The sequence below is a fragment of the Squalius cephalus genome, assembly GCF_949319135.1.
Source record: "Squalius cephalus genome assembly, chromosome: 21".
Taxonomy (NCBI): domain Eukaryota; kingdom Metazoa; phylum Chordata; class Actinopteri; order Cypriniformes; family Leuciscidae; genus Squalius; species Squalius cephalus.
In genome coordinates this window covers 11,342,709-11,362,935 of record NC_137142.1, presented here as the reverse complement: position 1 = coordinate 11,362,935, position 20,227 = coordinate 11,342,709, and the positions used below count along the sequence as shown (strand labels likewise).

Below are 20,227 nucleotides of genomic sequence, written 5' to 3'. Positions count from 1 at the left end.
TTGATTTGCTATGAGAGTATAATCTTGCATGATTTTTGTTTTCAGTATTAACAAGCAATTTTTTTTTTTTTGTCACAGTACAATCTCATCATACCTGGTTAGGACATGTTGTTGTCGTTTGTCTGTGTCTGTGTGTTCCTCTTTTGTGCATTGCTGCCAAAGGTCTGGATGTAGTGATCGCTTCAATCAGCCTTGAAACACCCACTCACACAAGCTTTATTTCTTCTTTAAGGAAAAGCCTATAAAACAAAAAAATCTAACTGATGAGACAAATTAGCTTAATTAGATTCAGATTGCATCCAGACTTTCCAAATCTTTTCATAAATGTATCCGCCCACAGCTGAACACAGCAAAACATTTCCTTGCAGTCGTATTTTGACAGTCGACCCAACGGCCTTTCTGTGTCAAAGGTCAGCATCTAGCACTGCATTCAGGCGGTTTGCTGGTGTTTGTTTGTGCATGTTTCTTTTCTAAATGTGTGCAAGACTCTCTGTATGCTGAATTATGGACCTCTATGGGGTGTTTATTTTTGCCCTTAGCCGCTGCCATCGGTTTGTGGTCGGTCTCAAGTTGTGTAGTTCGTCAGTATAAATACACACACTTTCCTCCGACGGCCATCATGGGCCTTCCCACTCGACGGGGCAAGCAGGCCTGGGCTAGATGTGTGGGATACAGGGTGTGGGCCGCTAGTGTCGGGGGTGTCCGCAGCTTGAAGGCCAGGCCTGGTATTTCATGGTCAGACTTGTTTTGGCCTGTGCCTCTCCCTCCCAGGGCATAATGAGTGGCTTCCACTTTGCGGCTGTAAACCAGTAAAGAGACTATTTCAGCCTTCTGTACACTCTCTTTAACCGGGCATGCATAGAGCCATCTACTCTCCTTCATTTTATTTCTCTCCCTATAGACTGTTTTGCAAGGATGTTAATTGAACTAATAAATAAGAAAGAAGACCTAAAGAAGAAACTGTTTTTTCTCTGATTTCTGTCAGAAAGATTAACTAATGAAGAATCTGATCCGTCTTTCTAATTTGTCTAATCATGTAATATGATTAGTGATGCACGGATATGAAAGTTTTGGCCGATAACCAATAATTCCTTATATTTGACAGCCGATTACCCATATATTGGCCGATTAATCTTAATCCAAATTTTAATATAATTTGAAGAGCCTGACCACAAAAGCAAGTCTCACCATTAAAATCCATGTCCCAAGCACACAATTATAATGTTCTCATGATAGTTTTCTGTAGCCTTTATGAAAGACTTCCGCTTCACATGTTGCACTTAACCGTGATTCTAATCATATTTCAAGCAATTCAAAACCCTCATGGTGAACAGTGCGCATATGAAGTGTCTCAGCTGAAGGAAATAATACATTAGTTATCAGCTTTAAATCAGCCAAATTTTCCAATATGGTTGCGGATATATCATGCATCCCTAAATATGATAAATTATTCCTTTATGTACGTGTACACCTCTCTTTGATTGTCAGATGTCTCCTGTCTGATCTCTCTCTGAATTATCCTTCTGAATTCTCTCTTTGATCTCTTTCTAAACTCTTACTGATTCCCCTGTCTGATCCCTCTTATTTATTTTTCTGATCTCTGATTTATGTATCTGATATCTGTCTTTAATATACATCTCTCGTCTATCTGATTTATATGTCTTCTATCTTTCTGTCTGAACTCTTTGGTTGCTCTCTCTGGTCTCTTTCTCTGTCTGAGCTCTCTGATTTAAATATGATCTCTCCATCTCTAATTTATGATCACAAATTGGGAAAAAGTAAATGAGATCATAAAATACTGCAATGGGTGCAATGGGGACTCTGATTTCTCTGTCTGATCTCTCGGTTTCTGATCTGATTATTTCACTATAGTCTGATGGCACTGATCCCTCTGTATATTTTTTTTCTTTTCTGTATATTTAATCTCTTTCTCTCCAACTTATTCTCATATTAAAGGTGTTCCATCTTCTTTACAGGTGCTGTCGTTGTTACAATCCTACCTGATGGACACACACAGACCCCAGTCAGAAAATACACAGGACTGTGACCTTTCCAGTGCCATTTTTCAACGGCTGTGGCTCGCCACAAGGTGGGTGCTGCCAGGGTTATACACTGGTCACTACTTTCATTATTTGCATAAATAACAAAATAACATTGCAACTAATTGGTGTATTAATTGAGCTTGTGTTTCAAAGGCTGCTCTCTGCTCACTGACCCAGCGCTGCAGGAAGAGTCACACGGCCACGTGCTCTTTGACCACTCTCACTCATCCATACTGATGCTTTCTAACAAACTCCTTAAAGGGTAACTCTCGCCAAAATGCAACCTAGGGTCTTTTTGTTAATCTTCCCGAGGCAAACTTTCATTTAAAAGCATAATTAGAATGGAAACGCCACTTTTAAGTTTGACCGTATTTTCGTTTTCGAGAGTTACCCTTTAATGAGCCAGAGACATTTTGGGATAGCTGAGTTTAAAATCGCTGGTGTTTCTGATGTCACAAACTAACGTGTAACCAATCGCGTCAACGTGTGGGTGGGCTTAGCACATCATTATTAATATGCTGCGAAGCAGGGGAGTCTCAAGAGAAGCTGTGTATATGTTTCTGTTGAAATGAAAAAAATCAGGCACTTTTAGCAATATAGCTGGTGAATTAAGTATGTGATGAATATTACAATGTTATTATGAACTACATGCATTTCTCCACTGACGTTCTGATTTGTTCAAAGCGTTTCTAAGAATACTGATTTTTAGAAGGCAGACTGAGATGTTAACGGGAACATGGTTTGTGTAACATTAGCAACACATTATTAGCTGTTTGATAACATACCATTGATAAATGTATACCATTGTACAGCGTTTACTACAGTAACTTGAGTAAACTTGAGCAAGTGAAACTCTGAGCTTGTGTGAGTGAGTGGAGATGGGGCTAATTAGCATATTCATGGGTCTGCGTACTCTGCTTCATACTAAATGAAGCAAGGATATAGAGTTACAGTCAAGCTATATTAAGGCATGAATTTTTTTTTTTTTCACAGGTAAAACGATTTAAATTTGTCATTTTGTTGATGATAGATGAGTTTTAAAAGATAAAATGATCGACTACAGGGGGACTTTTAACTTTGTCTAAAATAATTTAAACTAAACTGAAATAAAAAATGTGTAAGAACTATATAGACATTAAAACCAACATGGTTGGTCTGTTATTTATTTATTTATTTATTTATTATTATTATTATTATTATTATTATTATTATTATTATTATTATTAACCCAGTTTTCTGTCAAATGATTAACCTTTTAGAAGTTAAATCAAATAGTCAAGAAGGAGATGATTGTAGTTTCTGATTCATTCCCAATACTGGAAAGGGAGTGTGAAGTTGAGTGCATTTTGGGATACTGGCATGAATTGTGCTCTTGTATATTGCACAATTTGGCAAAATGTAGTAGGTTATCCAATTGCTCCATGCAGAAAATGTTCCCAGTGTGTACATACTGCATACTGCATTTCTAATAAGGCTAGTATGATAGTATACCTTTCCAAACATATGAGGTGAAGAGATTTAGGGAACATTTAGAAAGATGGGACAAAAATGCCAGAAGTATGAAAGAGAAACTGGAATTAGAGGCATAAAGGTTTAATGACATAGATCCCAAACGTCTCTGACCATATATCCCTATAATCCTTAGCTTGGTAATTTGTTGAATTCTGAGTAATTTTTTCTGTTTAAAGAGCAACAGAGGGACACAAAAAGATGAAGCCAGGCATTCAAAGAGAGGGAGAGTTTGTGTTATTAATATCTCAGTGATGAAATACTGACGTCAGCCCTAAACACTGGCCCTCTTGTTCTCACCCATGCCCATGAGCGTTTGCTGTGCACACACACACACACACACACACACACAAACTGATTTACTCTTCCATATACTCACCACAGTTTCTATCCACAAACACATACACCCTCTCCCACAAACGTTACCCTGCAGTTGGTCTGAGATACAGGGCCCTAAATTCACTTTGTGCCCATGGGCAGCACATGTGATGCTTTATCCTCAGAATCAGTGTGAACTTAATTGTACTGCTTGCTATTGCAGTCAGGATGTATTATCAGTCACTCTGACTATAATATAGTGACTCAAAAGTGTTTTGACACATATGCCCATTTCCTTGCCTTTTGTTTTGATATATCTGCACTTCTGGTCAGACGGGGTGAATTTCCCATTTTTGACAGTAGATGGTGATTCAGTTTTCCTACAGGCATAAAACAGGCATTAGAGATCCTTCTGAGACAAACCGTAATTGGGTTAATATTGTTTGGCTGAAATATGTTCAAAATGTACAGTAGCTTATCTACCTTGGGGCCTGTAAATTGTATAAATAAATTCATAGTTAAGTTAATTGTTAAAATTAGTTAAATGCTAACAAAGAAATCTGTATTTTTACTGTTCATTTTATGTGAATTACACTCTTTCTGTATTTGCCTAAATTTCTACTTTAAAATTTAATTGATGACATTCTCCTTCAAATATCCCCCTCTCTGTTTTTGTTTTTGTTTTTTTAATCAACCATGTGTATATAACACTTGAAAAATAAAGTGTTGTTTCTGTACAAATGCAATGAAATGCTATGAAGTATGAAATAATCATCAAACTTAATCTCTCTCACACACAAATTGACAGGTGGAACCTGTGTCTGGTTACACGTGGTGCGTTTCTAGACCTGCTGGGCTGTCTTTGTGGACGTATTCCAGTTCCTGTGTCAGGTAAGAGCTCAAAACACCATATATAGCAAAGTACGTGTAATGTGCTTGTTTCCAAATGTACAACTTCCAGTCTAGTTTATATACCAAGGAAATTTGGTGTCTGCTTGAGTGTGTTATTTTTAGTGTGCTGGAGGCCTGCGAGTCTTGAATAAGAAAAACGCTATACGGTCTCTGACAGATGGTACAATTGTGCCCGTGTGACCCAGTTAAAAGGGGCGGCCCCTGCATGTTTGCGAACCCCATGTGTTGCACACATGTGGGCATGGTGGCGGTGTTTATCATTTTAAAACAAGCATACTCTTACAATCCCACCCGCCGACCATCACTTACATAACAAACGATGGGCGCACTCACTCACTCACACACACACACACGCCTTGTGTAAAAAAAATATTTTTACACTCTGCCCTGTACTCTCAGTCTTAACACCCTTTTAATCTCTGTCTACCTTTCCTTTCATTTCTCTTAACATAAGTTGTATTCCATCTATCTCTATATTTTACACTCTGTCTGGTGTTTTCCTCTCTCAGTTTAAGGAATCACCTATAAATAAAAACTGTCAACAGACTTTGTCAAAGCCATATTTCTTACTTTCTACTGGATAACACAAAAACAGATGGCTGAATGTTCACACTGTTCTTTGCCGTACTATGAAAGCAGATGACAAAAAGGAGCTGGCACATTAAAAAAACAAAACAAAATAACAACAACTATAAAAGTAGTCTCTATATTCCATGTTTTCTGTGGTCATTTGACAGCTTTGTGTTAGAAACACCAAAATACTGATTGTTATACACTGAAAATCTTCACCTATACCATAGCTCTTAAATTTAAAGGGCACCTATTATGCCCCTTTTTAGAAGATGTAATATTGGTCTTGGGTGTCCCCAGAATGTATTTGTAAAGTTTCAGCACAAAATACCCCACAGTTAATTTATTATAACCATTTGAAAATGTCATTTTTGGGGCCTGTTTTAAAAAGAGCTGTTTTGGCGTCTACCACTTTAAATGTAAATGAGCTGCATATCCCCGCCCTGCTGGACCTAGATGATGAAGAGACTCCGGCACAGAATAAACACGAATGAAAATGGACTAAACGTCTCGGAATGGTTATTTGATACATTTATGTACTTACAAAGTTTTAGTCGCGTCCCCTTTGCCATTATGGATGTGCAACACACACACACACACGAACTGTGATAACGTTCGCGCAATTTTTTGAAACTACACACACACACACACTACTGTGATAACGTTTGCTAAGTACAAACGATTTATTTATTTATTTCTTAAGGGGAGGGAGATAGACGTTTATATAGCATACTGTCAATGGAGATAGAGCAGACCTTAATTTATTTACATTTGTAAATGCTGCAAAAAAATGCCTACGTGACATAAAACTGCCTGACGTTGTTTGTTGAGACATCCTATGACAACGACAATAAATAGCTTTAGACGCATTTGTTGTTGAACTGGCTGACATCGATTGAAATTACTATTTGCTCAAAAATCATAAAATACACTTACTTCTTCTGGAGGTGACGTTGGATCGCGAACAGTAGGCAACGATCCACACTTGAGGATTAACTTTGACCCTCGTTCACTAAACAGTCAGTCAGAAAATGATTCTTGTATTTAGGAAGTTTAAGTGGTGCCTTTTCTTCATAAATAAAATCCATCTGCTGTGTTTTCAGTGGCTCTGATGTCAGTGAAGACTACTATGTCCATTCTTACATCCCACAACAGAACACCTACACTTCTTAGGAGACATTACCGGCTGTTGTTGAAAACAATGGAGGATGCAGATCACCGAGGGCGGGGTCTATGCCAAAACCAGATGTCAATCAAATCACGTCGGTGGGGCTTAGCTCATTTCTACGTCACAATGAGGAAAATCTAGAACAGGGTGTTCTGAGACAGTGCTTATGATTTATTGAGATAGTAAAAAAACTACTGGGTGGATTTTTATCATTCTAGGGTGGTTTTGCTCACACATTGCCAACACACATTTATGTTAAAACACCATGTAAAAGTGAATTTTGCATAATAGGTGCCCTTTAATTTGTGCTTGCTCATGTTCAAACTTACCATGTCGCGTTTAGTAGAGAGACATGTAAGAAACAATACAAATCAAACCAAATGTAGGACTTCAGAAGACTTGGAATAAACTGTTGCACACATTGTATATGTAGGGCTGAGCGATATATCGCATGACATTGTTAGGCGCATCTCGTCAGTAAAGCCGGTTCCTTGATTAGTAGTAAATCGCCATCACCTGCTTTCAGATGGAGCGGCATTCACTACAAAGAGCCATAGCTAACTGACAAGCTGAGCCATATCGCATTAATATCGCGGACGTATCGCCTGCGATAATTAATGCGATATGGCTCAGCTTGTCAGTTAACTACGGCTCTGTGCAGTAAATGCCGCTCCATCTGAAAGCAGGTGATGGCGATTTTCTACTAATCAAGGAACCGGCTTTACTGACGAGATGCGCCTAACAATGTCATGCGATATATCGCCCAGCCCTATGTATATGGGCAAATCTGTGGTGCTTTTTTGTCCTTTTGCAACTTGAGTGACCCTTGTCACTGTTTGCTTGCATTGTATGGGAAAATCTTCCTGCATTTATTTTTTTTTACACAGAAGAAAGTAATGTGCCATTGGAGCAACCATGAAGATAAGAACATTATGCTTGTTTTGCATGTCATTTTAATGACTGTAATACAAAGAAAACTTAAAAATTTTATTTAAAAATTGATTCAAAGAAGCAATATATATCACAGCATATTTACTGTAATGCATTAACCCCAATGTATTATAGTTATGAAAATTGCCATTAAAGATAATGAGTTACACTAAACATAACTTTTACCAAGCATAAATAAAACATATGGACGCATTATGGTAATGAGACATTGTATGGAGGAAGACAATTTGACTAATTGTTATTAAAATAAGTGAATTAAATATTAAATCATTAAAGTAATAAAAACATATATATTAATGGTCCCTAAAAAATTGCCCTCATTTTAGTAACACTTTTTTTTTACAGTACCCTTGTTGTATATTACAAATACATGCTATAGTAATAACAGTAAATTATGCATAGTTATAAGCAACTAACCCTAAGACAAACCCTAATTCCATAGTAAGTACATAAAGTTAATATTACGGAGTAAGTATTTGTGTAATTACACAGTAACAAGGACAGCTTAAAATATAGTGTAGATTCACCCTCCCACACTTTTTTTTTTCTTTTTTTTTTGTCTGTATCTCTCTCTCTCTCTCCTTCCTAAAATGCACTGTTCACGGGTGTTGGGAACCTCAGTGAAGAAATGAGCATTTTAATTTGTCACTAACACTTCAAACTGGACAGAATGACCTTAACAATCTGCTTTTTCATTCGTCTTGGAACTAAGTAGGAGCGGAAAGTTTCTGGGCAGTTCTTGCATGTATTCCCATCCTAATGCACTCCTCACTGAAACTGTGTGTGTGTGTGTGTGTATGTGTGAGGGGGGGGGGGGTGTTTGGTGGGTATGAGGCCAAGTGCTCTTAGTAGTTTGGCTCTGAGACTCTAAGCAGAGATTGTGATGGTGTTTTTACTGGCGATGCTTTAGCTGGGCATGAGAGGAACGGTTTTACAAGTCTGTGTGGATCAAACACTACCGCATGAGAAATGCTCCCTCAACATACACCAACACACATTCTCTCTCTCACTCTCTCTCTCTCTCTCTCTCTCTCTCTCTCTCTCTCTCTCTCTCTCTCTCTCTCTCTCTCTCTGATGGCCATTAAAACCATATTTCTGGCACAAATTGTACTGTATTCCCCATATTTCTATCTCCCGGGTGAATACATTGTGGCTAACGTGCACACACTCGTCAGTACGTGGTTGGCAGCGTAGGGGTCGTTCACTGTGGGAAAGCATGCTCACATCTGCTCTGCACGTTCCTCAGTCGTCTGGGTTTTGTTTTTCACAGTTTGGGTAATGATGGCAGAGCATGATGTAAAATCCATGTGTTCGAGCACGTTGCCGCTTGTGTGTATCGGAGTGTGTTTACTACTGTAGTGAGTACAGACGGCCCACTGTTTTCCTGCACCATAAAACCTAGCTGAACACTTAAAAACAAAAAGATCGCACATGTACTTTAACAACTTTTGCATCGTAAAGGTGCTCGGGCTGTAGTACTGTAATTCACAGAATTATTATAAGTGTTCCATCTTATATAAAGTGAGGAAGTGTTATGAATAACTTAAGGGATTGAAAATTATGTCATCATTTACTAGGGCAGGGTTGACAATATCAATAAATGTATTTTAATCGATACTCACTTTTATGAACCGGTTTGGATTCTTAAATCCCAAGATTGATCTCTATCGATCTCTCTGTGCTGTTTTCTGTTGATGTGTGAACAAATCTTCACTAAACAAATGTTTTAAATGTTTGTGTATAATTCCGTTTTTTTTTATTTATTTTTTTTTATCTAAAAATAAATAGCAAATAAATGTAATAGTCTGTTAATTTTAACTTTTAATATTGTAGTATTGTACCAACTGACAGGGTTTCCTGTATAGTTCACAGCTTAAATTTAGAGAGACTTTTTTCCTTAAGAAAAATTGACTTACTGTACCTCATTATTTATGTATTTTTATATATGTATATATACACTTTGATGAATCAATATTGAATGGAACTGAAATCATAATTGAATTGAATCAAAAGCTTGTGAACCAAAATCGAATCATGAAAATGTTATTACCCAGCCCTATTTATACTCACCCTCATTTTGTTCCAAACTTGTATGACTTTAAAAAGGAGATGTTTTGAAGAATGTTCACACTTCCTATACAGTAAAAGTATATAGTTAACAGAGGCTGTCAAACTTCAAATAGGACAAAAAGCACCATAAAAGTATTGTAAAAGTGGTCCAGATGACTCTATATGGTGTATTTGAAGCCTTCTGATGCCATACAATAGCTTTGTGGGATTAATAGGCCAGAATTTATGTGAACATTTAACCTTCAAAACAAATCTTTTGTGCTAAAGAGAAGACGTGATATGGGTTCAGAACAACATAATGGTAACTGAATCATGACAGTTTTCATTCCTTGATGAGAGATATCCCTTTAAATGTGTCTCTTTTCAGGTTTTTTTCTTTTTTTTTTCTTTTTTTTTAGCTGAGAGGTTCAAACAAGAACGGCCTCTCCAGGTTGTGTGAGTGTTTTACCAGTGTTTGATTTTACTGCAATGGGCTTTATTTTCTATTACCAGTGACTGTAATATTGCTATTTTTATGAGAGAGCAAAATCTGGTCACTGAGACTTGGTGGTCGTGGCACTGATGAAACCACAGCTTTCTCTGAGTCATGCTGGGGTGGCGGGTGTGTTTGTATGTAATGCCTTGGATGTCTAACTGGGCTGTAGGTTTTCATAAAGATTCCAGCACATCCCCAGAACTACTGTCTCCAAACTCACACACATATTCTCTGCCACAGTCTGTCTTTCTGAGAAATGCCTTTCATTTCCGAGAGTAATCATTACCGTGGTCCTCCATCTCTCCAGAGGGCCAACAATATTAATAAATGCCATAGCAAAAGCGTCCTTTCTCTCCACCGCACCCCCTCTTCGCTCTCATTTCCTCTTTCTTCCCTGTTCTGTGTTTCTGCCTCTGTGTGTTGGAGGAAAACAGACATAGTGTAAAAGAGAAATAAATCAGCATTGTTAACCAAAGTCTGTCTCATGACTGACTAGTTCTCGTCTCCCTCCCTCTGTTAATGATGTTTTTCTCCTAGTGTGTTGTTTTGTGGTAATGAGTACTTGGCCTGAGTTTAAAGGCTTGAGAATGGTTACCATCACTCCTCTCATGACCTCCTCTTATGACTACAGTTTTGTTTTTACTTCATTTCACTTTTCTCTCACTCTGAATAGCTGTGGCATTCTTGGTTTATGTATTGGAACCTGTGGGAGAGTTGTTATATAAAAATAGTGCCTTTTAGATTGTGGAAAAGTGTTTGTTAAAGTACATTTTCGGTATGGTTTTAAACATATATCAGACAAAGAATGTCTTTAGGTGCTAATATATTGCACCATGCCATTTCAAGGGGAAGCTATTTGGGGATAAAAACTGATGAGGATCGATAAATGGTCCTGTTTTCGTATCAGTTAATTTATTTACATAATAAAAGTAGTTATTCTAATGTTCTTATTTATTTATTTATTAATTTATTTATTTTTGTTTAAATATAATTTATTTGACTTTTTCTTTAATTTAAAGTGGTCTTATTATGCTTTTCCACTTTTTCAACTGTAGTTAGTGTGTAATGTTACTGTTTTTGAGCATAAAAAAAGATCTGCAAGGTTGGACTACAACATGTTTTTTTCTGGGCTTTGTGAAGTCACAATGTTACTCGTTTAAATAATCCCCGCCCACAGAATACGCAAAAAAAAGGACAAGGCCTGTTTGAGTTGCTGCTATGTTTAAGAAATGCTGTTTTTTCCACCCCTTTTCTAAAACTCATTTGTTTGACCTTCCTAAGGCTGACTCAGAGTGGTTAAAATGTATTCTAAACACTGTTCCTGAGCATTGTAACTCTAACGTTTATCTGTGATTCATTTTACGGAGAACAGCTTCCAGAAAGTATAAGAGAGTACAATGCAGGCTACGCACAAAAGCTTCTCCTGAAACGGAGCAGCCAGTTCCAACTTTGTTAGGACAATCTGTTGTTTATGGATCACAACTTGTAAGTATGTCTTATTATTTGTAGTTGCATTTTTTATTAAAAGTTCCAATTATAAGTTTTATACCTGCTATGATGTAAACAAAAGGCAAAGTTGATTGCCTCCGCTAGCCTGCTAACAGTGTCGATGTATTGTTTACTGTAGTGTTTGTAAGCTCTCGCTTTTGGAAGGCTGTTCACTGTCCCTTAGGAAAATGAACCATGGTTTTGTGATCGATTACTTTTTGTATTACCATAGTTTTCTGACAAATATCATGATTAAATGGTGTATAACATCGTATCTAAAATGTATAAGAAAATTACAGAAAAAAAAAAAAAACACTATGAAACGTTATGAAATCCGTGCTTGCAAAGTCCTTGCATGAAATCCGTTCTGGACGATCCTCTTGTTTGTTAACATTCTTTAGTCTTAATCAGGCTTGAATTGGTTAGAAATTGACGCCATCCTTAATATTTACATCTGAGCAGATGAAACTCGCGGTTATGGTAAGGGGTGTGACATTTCCCGAACATGTGCCAATCACAATACTCTGGGCCAGCTAACCAATCACAGCACATTTCGGAAGGAGGGGCTTCATCGAAACCGGAACTAAACGGCGTGGTGCAGTTATATTGTAATGTGTTTTTTGAACAATCAAGCATGAAAGCATATTCTAGTACACGCCAAAAACTAAATCAAGACTTTGTAAAAGGACATAATAGGACCCCTTTAAATATGAAAATAATATTTTAAAAGCAGGGTAGGTGATTTGTTCCAGAAATGTGTTTTGTTATGCTGGTTGAAAGTCTCTTCCCATCCTTATAGCAAACACTAAGTTAAGTGGTCTAAATGTGTGTATATACTGTGTGTGTATATATATATATATATATGTCTATCCAGTCCCTCCAGTTTTTCGCGATTCCGCGATCGCTGAATACAACGCAAAATCAACAAAATGTCCCATTTTTTTTGCGATCCTGCATAATTCCTAATTTAACCGCAAAATTATCACAAAAATTAAAAAGACCTCACAAAACATTCAATTATAATCACCCAACTGAAATATCTCTTAGAAAGATGTTTCCTTTTTTTATGGCTATGTAGCTGAATCAGCCGATAGCCTATCCGAAGTCCGAACCGTTTTCATTGGGCAGTATAGGTTACGGCAAACTTATTAACGCGTTTAACATGATTGAATGACATCACAAAAAGTATGATATGCTTCATGGTACTAAAAAGAATTATTAAAAGCGCAGTAAACCGCGAAAGAGAACTAATTTCAGCCAGTCGCGTGACAGTCTGTCTCTGACTGAGTGACTGCCTGACTGCAGTGTGTGTGTGACTGACTGACTGACTGACTGACTGCGTGTCACCGCTTGTCAGCGTTAGAGTATTGAATTCTCTTTAGCGCTTGAACAAATACACATAGCTACAATTACTTCAAAATATTCATCTTGGTGAGTATTTACGTAAAACGATCATTAGTAGGCTAATAACTGATTGGGACGTTTGTCATTACTGTAGTAGCCTAGGTCTTAAAGTGACAGTAACCTAATTTACCTGCTGTTGTCAGTGAGTGTTGTTAATGTTAATCAAGCAACAACAATACAGCACAATAAAAAAAAAAGTAAATTATCCACTGATTATGCATTTGATTATGAATTACTGAATTTGATTTAAACACAGTTCTACAGTATAAATAACTACACCTGCTGTTACTATTTACATAGGTCAGGTAGAAAAATTGCCCATAGGTTGTTTTAAAAGTTAATTTGACGAGAATTTGATTAGACCAAAATAAACAAGCTTTATGCATTTTGTTTGTGATTTGTGTCATGTATGACTATTGTGCATCTGACATAATACAATATGGTAAATGTGATGTCCTAATTATAAAATATAAAAATCGCAAATTTTTTCACAAATTTCTGGAAATTACCACCACAAAATCAGTCATTTTGATCGCAAAAATCACATTAAAAAATTGTGAAATCCTGGAGGGACTGTCTATCTGTGGAAGGCGCAGGACCATAAAATCCTACCTGCATGTCAACCTATGTATTTTCATATCTCCATGCACCCCAGGCATTTCACGTCTTAAGTGCATTTCATGCTATGGTTCGTCCTGAACCAAAACAACGAGCTTATGTTGCGTTCACGCCATAAGTACTGTAATTTGGAAGAGATAGAAACCTGTGACATTATATCCAGAGTGGTTCGTGACTCGAATTTATGGGTTTCAATGGCAATTTATCTGCAGCAGTCAGGTGGTACTGGACAGTGCTCTTTAAGTTGTTATTGTTTTGTGCTCTAAGACATGAGGTAGTTTAACGCCGTCTCTTGTCTCATGATGCATTTGTTTGCTCCTTGCTGTACAAATTCACGTGTTTTGTAGGAAGCGTGGCTTTGGAGATGCTCTGAAGGGAGGGTGGAATCTTATGCTTTCAAAGCTAGCCTCTATGAAAATTGCCAAACCTTTGTAATCAATTTTGTATGAATACATTTAAGTTTGCGAAACGATAAAATGCTAGAATGCTAGTATCACGACTGTTTTTAACACTGATAATAAGAAATCTTTCTTGAGCAGCAAATCAGCATGTTACAATTTCTGAATGATTTCGTGTGGCACTGAAGACTGGAGTAATGATGCTGAAAATTTAGCTTTGCCATCACAGTAATAAATAAATTTTTTAAACAAAAAGCAGTTTAAATTGTACTTATATTTTATAATATTTAATATTACTATTTTTACTGTAATTTTGATCAAATAAATGCAGCCTTGGTGAGCATTAGACACAAATTGTAATAGTAGTAGTGTATCAAATGTGTACATGGTCCACTTTTAATAGACTGACTTGGGACGATTTTGAAGGAACATATTGTCTAAAGATGTTTGTGCTTGTGACTGAGTGAAGCAAGAAAACATGAGCAAAAGCATGTGTAAATGTATATATGATAAATGACTGACTCTTTAAATAACTTGCTGTCTGTTTCTTGGGTTGACGTTATGTTTGCCGATATCTGTGTCAGGGTTCTGGTGATGAGGTATTTTCCACATTAGATTAGATATTCCTCTTCTCATCACTACAAACGTTTGTCAACATCTCCACCCTGGTTTTAAACATGCCTTCCCATCAGTCCCTTCTTATAATAATGGTCCGGGTCTGTGTGAACATGTCAACAATTAACATCGTTGAAACAGGTGTTGAGCAATGTCCATGCCCTAAAGAGACAGGCAAGTATACACACATACAAAATCCCCTCTCACACTCTGCTAAATTAGAGTGCACCACACACTCGATGCTTTAGGTCAATCTGAGCATGCTCCGAGAAGCGTACGAGGGCTCTTTTCATGCTCTGGTGTCACGGTAACCGGGCCCGTCTCTTGGGGAATGCAGTATGGCCCTTCCCTCTGGTCCACTCCTTGTTGAATCATGTGCAGTGCCGGATTGGGTTGCATTGTGGGAGTTGGAATGGGTCATTGGAACTTCTTGGATGGAGAAGTGGACTTTATTTAGCCTTCATAAGAATATTGTGTTTAATTTAATAAGGAAAATAGTATGTTTGAGGCTCTGAAGCATTTGTATTTCCCAGGGTGCCTTTCAGCAGAGCATATAGTGATGTCATAGTGAAGCTGAATCAATATTTAGTAGTGCAGGTTCAAAGGTTGATCATCTTTCACTAATAAACACCAGTCAAAGTAGTTCTCTTATTGCATTGTACACTTTGATATGTCACCTAAGATAAATTCTGCTTTAATTTTAGAATATATCTTCTCTCACATCTAATGGAGTACATTTATTTTATATGTTCATAGAGTCTCCGCTGAAGAAACTACGTGAGGAAACTCTGCACATTCTTATGGCCTCAGAACTTGTGGCCCCTCAGGGACCCGACGACATAGACCTCTCAGTCCCTGGAGCCACACAGTACCTGCAGAGTCTGGCTCACATAGCCATCAGTGTCTGTGTGGAATCACCTCACCTCTGGGAATGTCCTGAGACTGCCGGATTTCAGAGAGACCTCCTGGAACGGCTGCTACAGTGCCCACACTATGAGGTTCGTCTGTTTGCCCTGGAACAGTTCCTCAAGAGACTTCAGAGGACAGAGGACAATTCTCAGCATTGTGGTCAGGGACCCTTTCCCTTTGAACTCAGTGTGTCCAGCCTAACCGCTTTGGCCCTTCATGAGACATACCCAGGGTGTCAAGCCAAGGTGAGGAAACCACCCTTTTGTGTTGTCATACTCAACACAACTTATAAAACACACTGCAAAAAAAATAACATAAAGAAACTACCACACAATATAAAAAAAACTTGCAAAAAACCTGCAACTTTACAAAACTTTAAAACTAAAATAACTTTAACAAAAACGACACAATTTGTGTTACATCTTGAAACAGTCTTGCTTTATAATTTTAATTGTGAAATTCACTAGCAATTTCTGAGTGGAAATTGTTTCTAGATCAATTGTATCAGCGTACAGAAATAAAATACTTTAAAAAATATAGTTAAGTGAATGAGTATGAATATAGTCACTGAGTGTAATGCTTTTGGAAACTTAATTGCATGTTTATTGCAATTAAATGAAAATGTATTGTTTTAAATTAAATTAGCCGAATCTCTATACTGTATGTAATTTCACAATTACTTCTATTGCCTTAGAAATAAGATTCAAGTGTACTGCCCAATGTACTGACAAGCATGTATGGTTAAAGGAGAACTTGGCAACTTTTTTAACTTAATAAAACTGTCTAGAATTCATTTGGATGGTTAAACAACCTGTTCTGGTGATATTGGTGACTTTCCCCGCTCCCCCCAGCGTTCCCAGGCGGAAAACCAACCTTGCAACTTGGGGACTGCCGTCCCGGCAAGATAAAAATTGGAAGTCTCGTGAGAAGCGAGAACGAGAACGAGCGCGAAACACGAATTGCTTTACGGCAATTCGACATAAACACACGCATGTATGATGTATTACCAGATTACCCACCTCGGTAGACATAGCTCCACACGATTCAGTTGGCTTGCTCCGATCAAAACAAACGCACATGAGCAGCGGTAGAGAGGGGGAGGAGGCCGCCGCAAGTGAGTTTTTTACGACCGTGTTGTGAAATATACGCCCCCCCACAGCTGTAGGGGGAGCTCGTGGGGAAAACATGCGACAACAAAAGGAAAAATCAGCGAAGAAGTGACTAGAGTTCGCTAGAGTTGCCGAGTTCTCCTTTAACTAAAATATACTGTAATGTCCTTTCTGTTGAAACTTGTACGTCATGTTTTAAATCTATTTGTAATTATGCATCTATATTGATGAAATTGCAATTTATTACAATTAAAATTATTTAACTTTATATGTAATCGAATAACACACTACATTTAGCTAGTGTTACTCAACACATCAAAATAAGTGTATTTCTTACACAACCAAAAATTAGTTTAACTTTTATATTATATTTGATATTATTACAATTATTTACAAGAAACTTTACAAATCATTTGGAAACCTAACCAAACTTTTTACACACTCCCCAAAACCTTACAACAAACACTATAAAACACTTTACAAAATATAACAAGAAAACTTGTCAAAATATTTTTTGAATGTTTTACAAAAACAAAAATGTAAACTGTAATATTACTAGAAAAATAATCAAGTTTGATTTGCGGATCTCAACATTTTTGTGAATCAAAATTGATGCAGGTTAGCAGCCGAAACTTTTGTATTGTTCTTTTCACCATGTTGAAATTCATAAAAACACTGATCACAGAACTCTGTGGCCCTGAGATTTGTGAATTCAGCTGTAGAAATGACATTCCTTTGTACAGGGATTCTCTGATTAGCTGAATAAACGTCTACACTGTAAAAACCTGCTGGACAAGAGCTACTAACAACTGTATCTGAATGAAACCGGCTGAATGTCATTTAATTTCCATTCACTCCATACACACAAATTTCTTTGGCCCTGCAAAGTGAAATGGCAGGCAGTTTCCTGTTTAGAAAAAGGGCTCATGTTTCAATTCCTCATAAACACTCAACCAACCATCAATTACCCTCCTGTTTTGCAGTTTCTATCATTAAGAAATGTGCAAACTGACGGGAATTGGCTTTTCTGGCGTTTGTGTCTGGGATGCATGTTTTTCTGTGTGTGTGTGTGTGTGTGTGTGTGTCTTCTTAAAAGCTGTTTTATTGGCCAACTGTTAATGTTTAAAGTCCTGCTGTTAGGCTCTAGACTTTCGATATGGCCTGGTTTCCAAGGTAAGTCGTCTGTTCCACCAAAGCATTCTGGGAAGTGACTAGGAAAGTTAGGCTAATTTCCTCTATGGGCTCAAGTGGCTACACTAATAACAAAATATGCATTGAACTGCGACTCTGAACTAAAGCCTAGTGCTTAAATCTGTTCTGAAAATATTCATTTTACAGGTTTCGTCTTAGGACTAAATCCACACTGGTTTCGTCATGTACTTCAATATAATTTAATGCAGTGTTTCCTAACCCCAGTCCTGGAGTACCCCCAACACTGCACATTTTGGATATTTCTCTTATCTAACACACCCATCTGAGGTCTTGGAATCTTTACTGATGAGTTGAATCAACTGTGTTTGATTATGGAGACATCTAAACTGTGCAGTGCTGGGGGTATTCCAGGACCAGGGTTGGGAACCACTGATCCAGTGTACCAAAATATAAAAGACTATAATATAATCAAGTAAGGATGCCATAGAAAACCATTAAACATATACTTATTTAAGGCTTTGTGCACTCCAAGAAATAATAATCAACCAAATAAGTCTAAATAATGTCAACAAACCCCTATGAGCTACCAGGCCTGTCACGTTAAAAGAAAGGAAAGACGGTGGGGGTCTGAGGAGAAGAAAAACAAGTCTTCCGTTAACTCCCTCGCTCTTCTGAGGCGAGTGTTTGGGGGGAAACCCGAGGGCCAGAGCTGAACCAGATGTGTTTTATGTGCAGGGGGATGGAGGGATACATGGATGGACGGGGAGGGAGGAATGTTACTGACAGACGGGAGGGTGGAATAAGGGAATGTTCATATGGATGAAAGGAATATGGGTTGAAAAATGTGGTTGGCAAATGAAAATATTCACAAAACATTCTAGACAGACTTCAGCACATTTTATGTCTCCTGCTCTTTGTATATGATTAGTCAGGTTAGATGTGATATTTATTTTGACATGAAACAGAAAATGAGGCTGTGCATGATCGATATGCAGTCTGTTCAGTGGGTTGTACTGTTGGAAACTCTTTTATCGTTAAAACAATGCAATTTAGAAAATACGGCTTGTTTTGTGAAAAGCAGTATAATAGGGTGTCTACCCTGACTAAAGTCTCCATTTCTCTTGGTGTTTCACAGGTTTTGCAAGTTCTGGCTGTCCTCCCACTTTCTTCCCTGCTGCCCTGGAGAGATGGGATGATGTCTTTGAGCTGTCAGGAGGTTCTAGAGCATCTCCTCACACTGCTTGAGACCTCTACACACAGGTGAACCATATAGATCAAACTGTAAAGTTAGACTATAAATTACATGTAGAAAATTAAAAAGGGGTGGTTACTGGTATATTTTTTCATAGAACAAAATTAAAATATCTTGAGCTTGAGTTAACCATAGACCTTATTTAAGGCATTGCACCTATTTAAAAAACCCATTGACTTCGAGACAATTAAACCATTACTGGATGGACTACTATAATTTATGCTAGGTTGGTCCTGTTTCAATGATAATCATGGAAATCTAAACAAGCCCAAGCTCCAGTAATATTTAGCAATTAGGGTTCCAGCCTATCACATTATATCCATTATTGGTATATCTAATTTGCTGTTATTAAATTGTATTATGTAGCCTATATCACAGCATTGTATTGACCGTCGGACTCTGTTCATATCAGCAACAACATAGGACATCAGTTGACCACTAGTGCAAACAATGGCAGATGTGGTTTACATTAGCAAAATTTCACATGCAAAAAAGATCTAATGTACACTATATTGCCAAAAGTATTGGGACACACCTTCAAATCATTGAATTCAGGTGTTCCAATAACTTCCATGGCCACAGTTGTATAAAATCAAGCACCTAGGCACGCAGACTGCTTCTTTGTGAATTCAAACGTGGTATCGTGATAGGTTGCCATCTGTGCAATAAGTCCATTCGTGAAATTTCCTCACTACTAAATATGCCACGGTCAACTTTTAGTGGTTAGTGGTATTATAACACGCTTGAATTCACAGCAACTCAGCCACGAAGTGGTAAGCCATCTAAAATCACAGAGCGGGGTCAGCGCATGCTGAGGCGCACAGTGCGAAGAAGTCACCAACTTTCTGTAGAGTCAATAGCTACAGACCTCCAAACCTCATGTGGCCTTCAGATTAGCTCAAGAACAGTATGTAGAGAGCTTCAAGGAATGGGTTTCCATAGCCGAGCAGCTGCATTCAGGCCTTACATCACCAAGTGCAATGCAAAGTGTCGGATGCAGTGATGTAAAGCACGCCGCCACTGGATTCTAGAGCAGTGGAGACGTGTTCTCTGGAGTGACGAATCACGCTTCTTAGTCTAAAAATGCGATGGACGAGTCTGGGTTTGGTGGTTGCCAGGAAAACGTTACTTGCCTCACTGCATTGTGCCAAGTAAAGTTTGGTGGACGGGGGATCACTCGATAGAACACCTTTGGGATGAATTAGAGCGGAGACTGCGAGCCAGGCCTTTTCGTCCAACATCAGTGCCTGACCTCACTAATGTGCTT

At 37.9% G+C, this 20,227-nt stretch overlaps 1 protein-coding gene across 4 annotated transcripts in view; it reads left to right on the top strand.

Annotated features, from left to right (window-relative positions):
- Window positions 1-20,227, top strand: part of thada (THADA armadillo repeat containing) — a 125,957-nt gene that overhangs the window by 86,444 nt on the left and 19,286 nt on the right. For all 4 annotated transcript variants that reach the window (XM_079856045.1, XM_079856044.1, XM_079856043.1 and 1 more), the window contains exons 30-33: window positions 1,977-2,089; window positions 4,678-4,760; window positions 15,295-15,692; window positions 18,844-18,968. In XM_079856045.1, coding sequence (XP_079712171.1) covers window positions 1,977-2,089; window positions 4,678-4,760; window positions 15,295-15,692; window positions 18,844-18,968 — 719 coding nt within the window. The remainder of the gene's footprint in view (window positions 1-1,976; window positions 2,090-4,677; window positions 4,761-15,294; window positions 15,693-18,843; window positions 18,969-20,227) is intronic.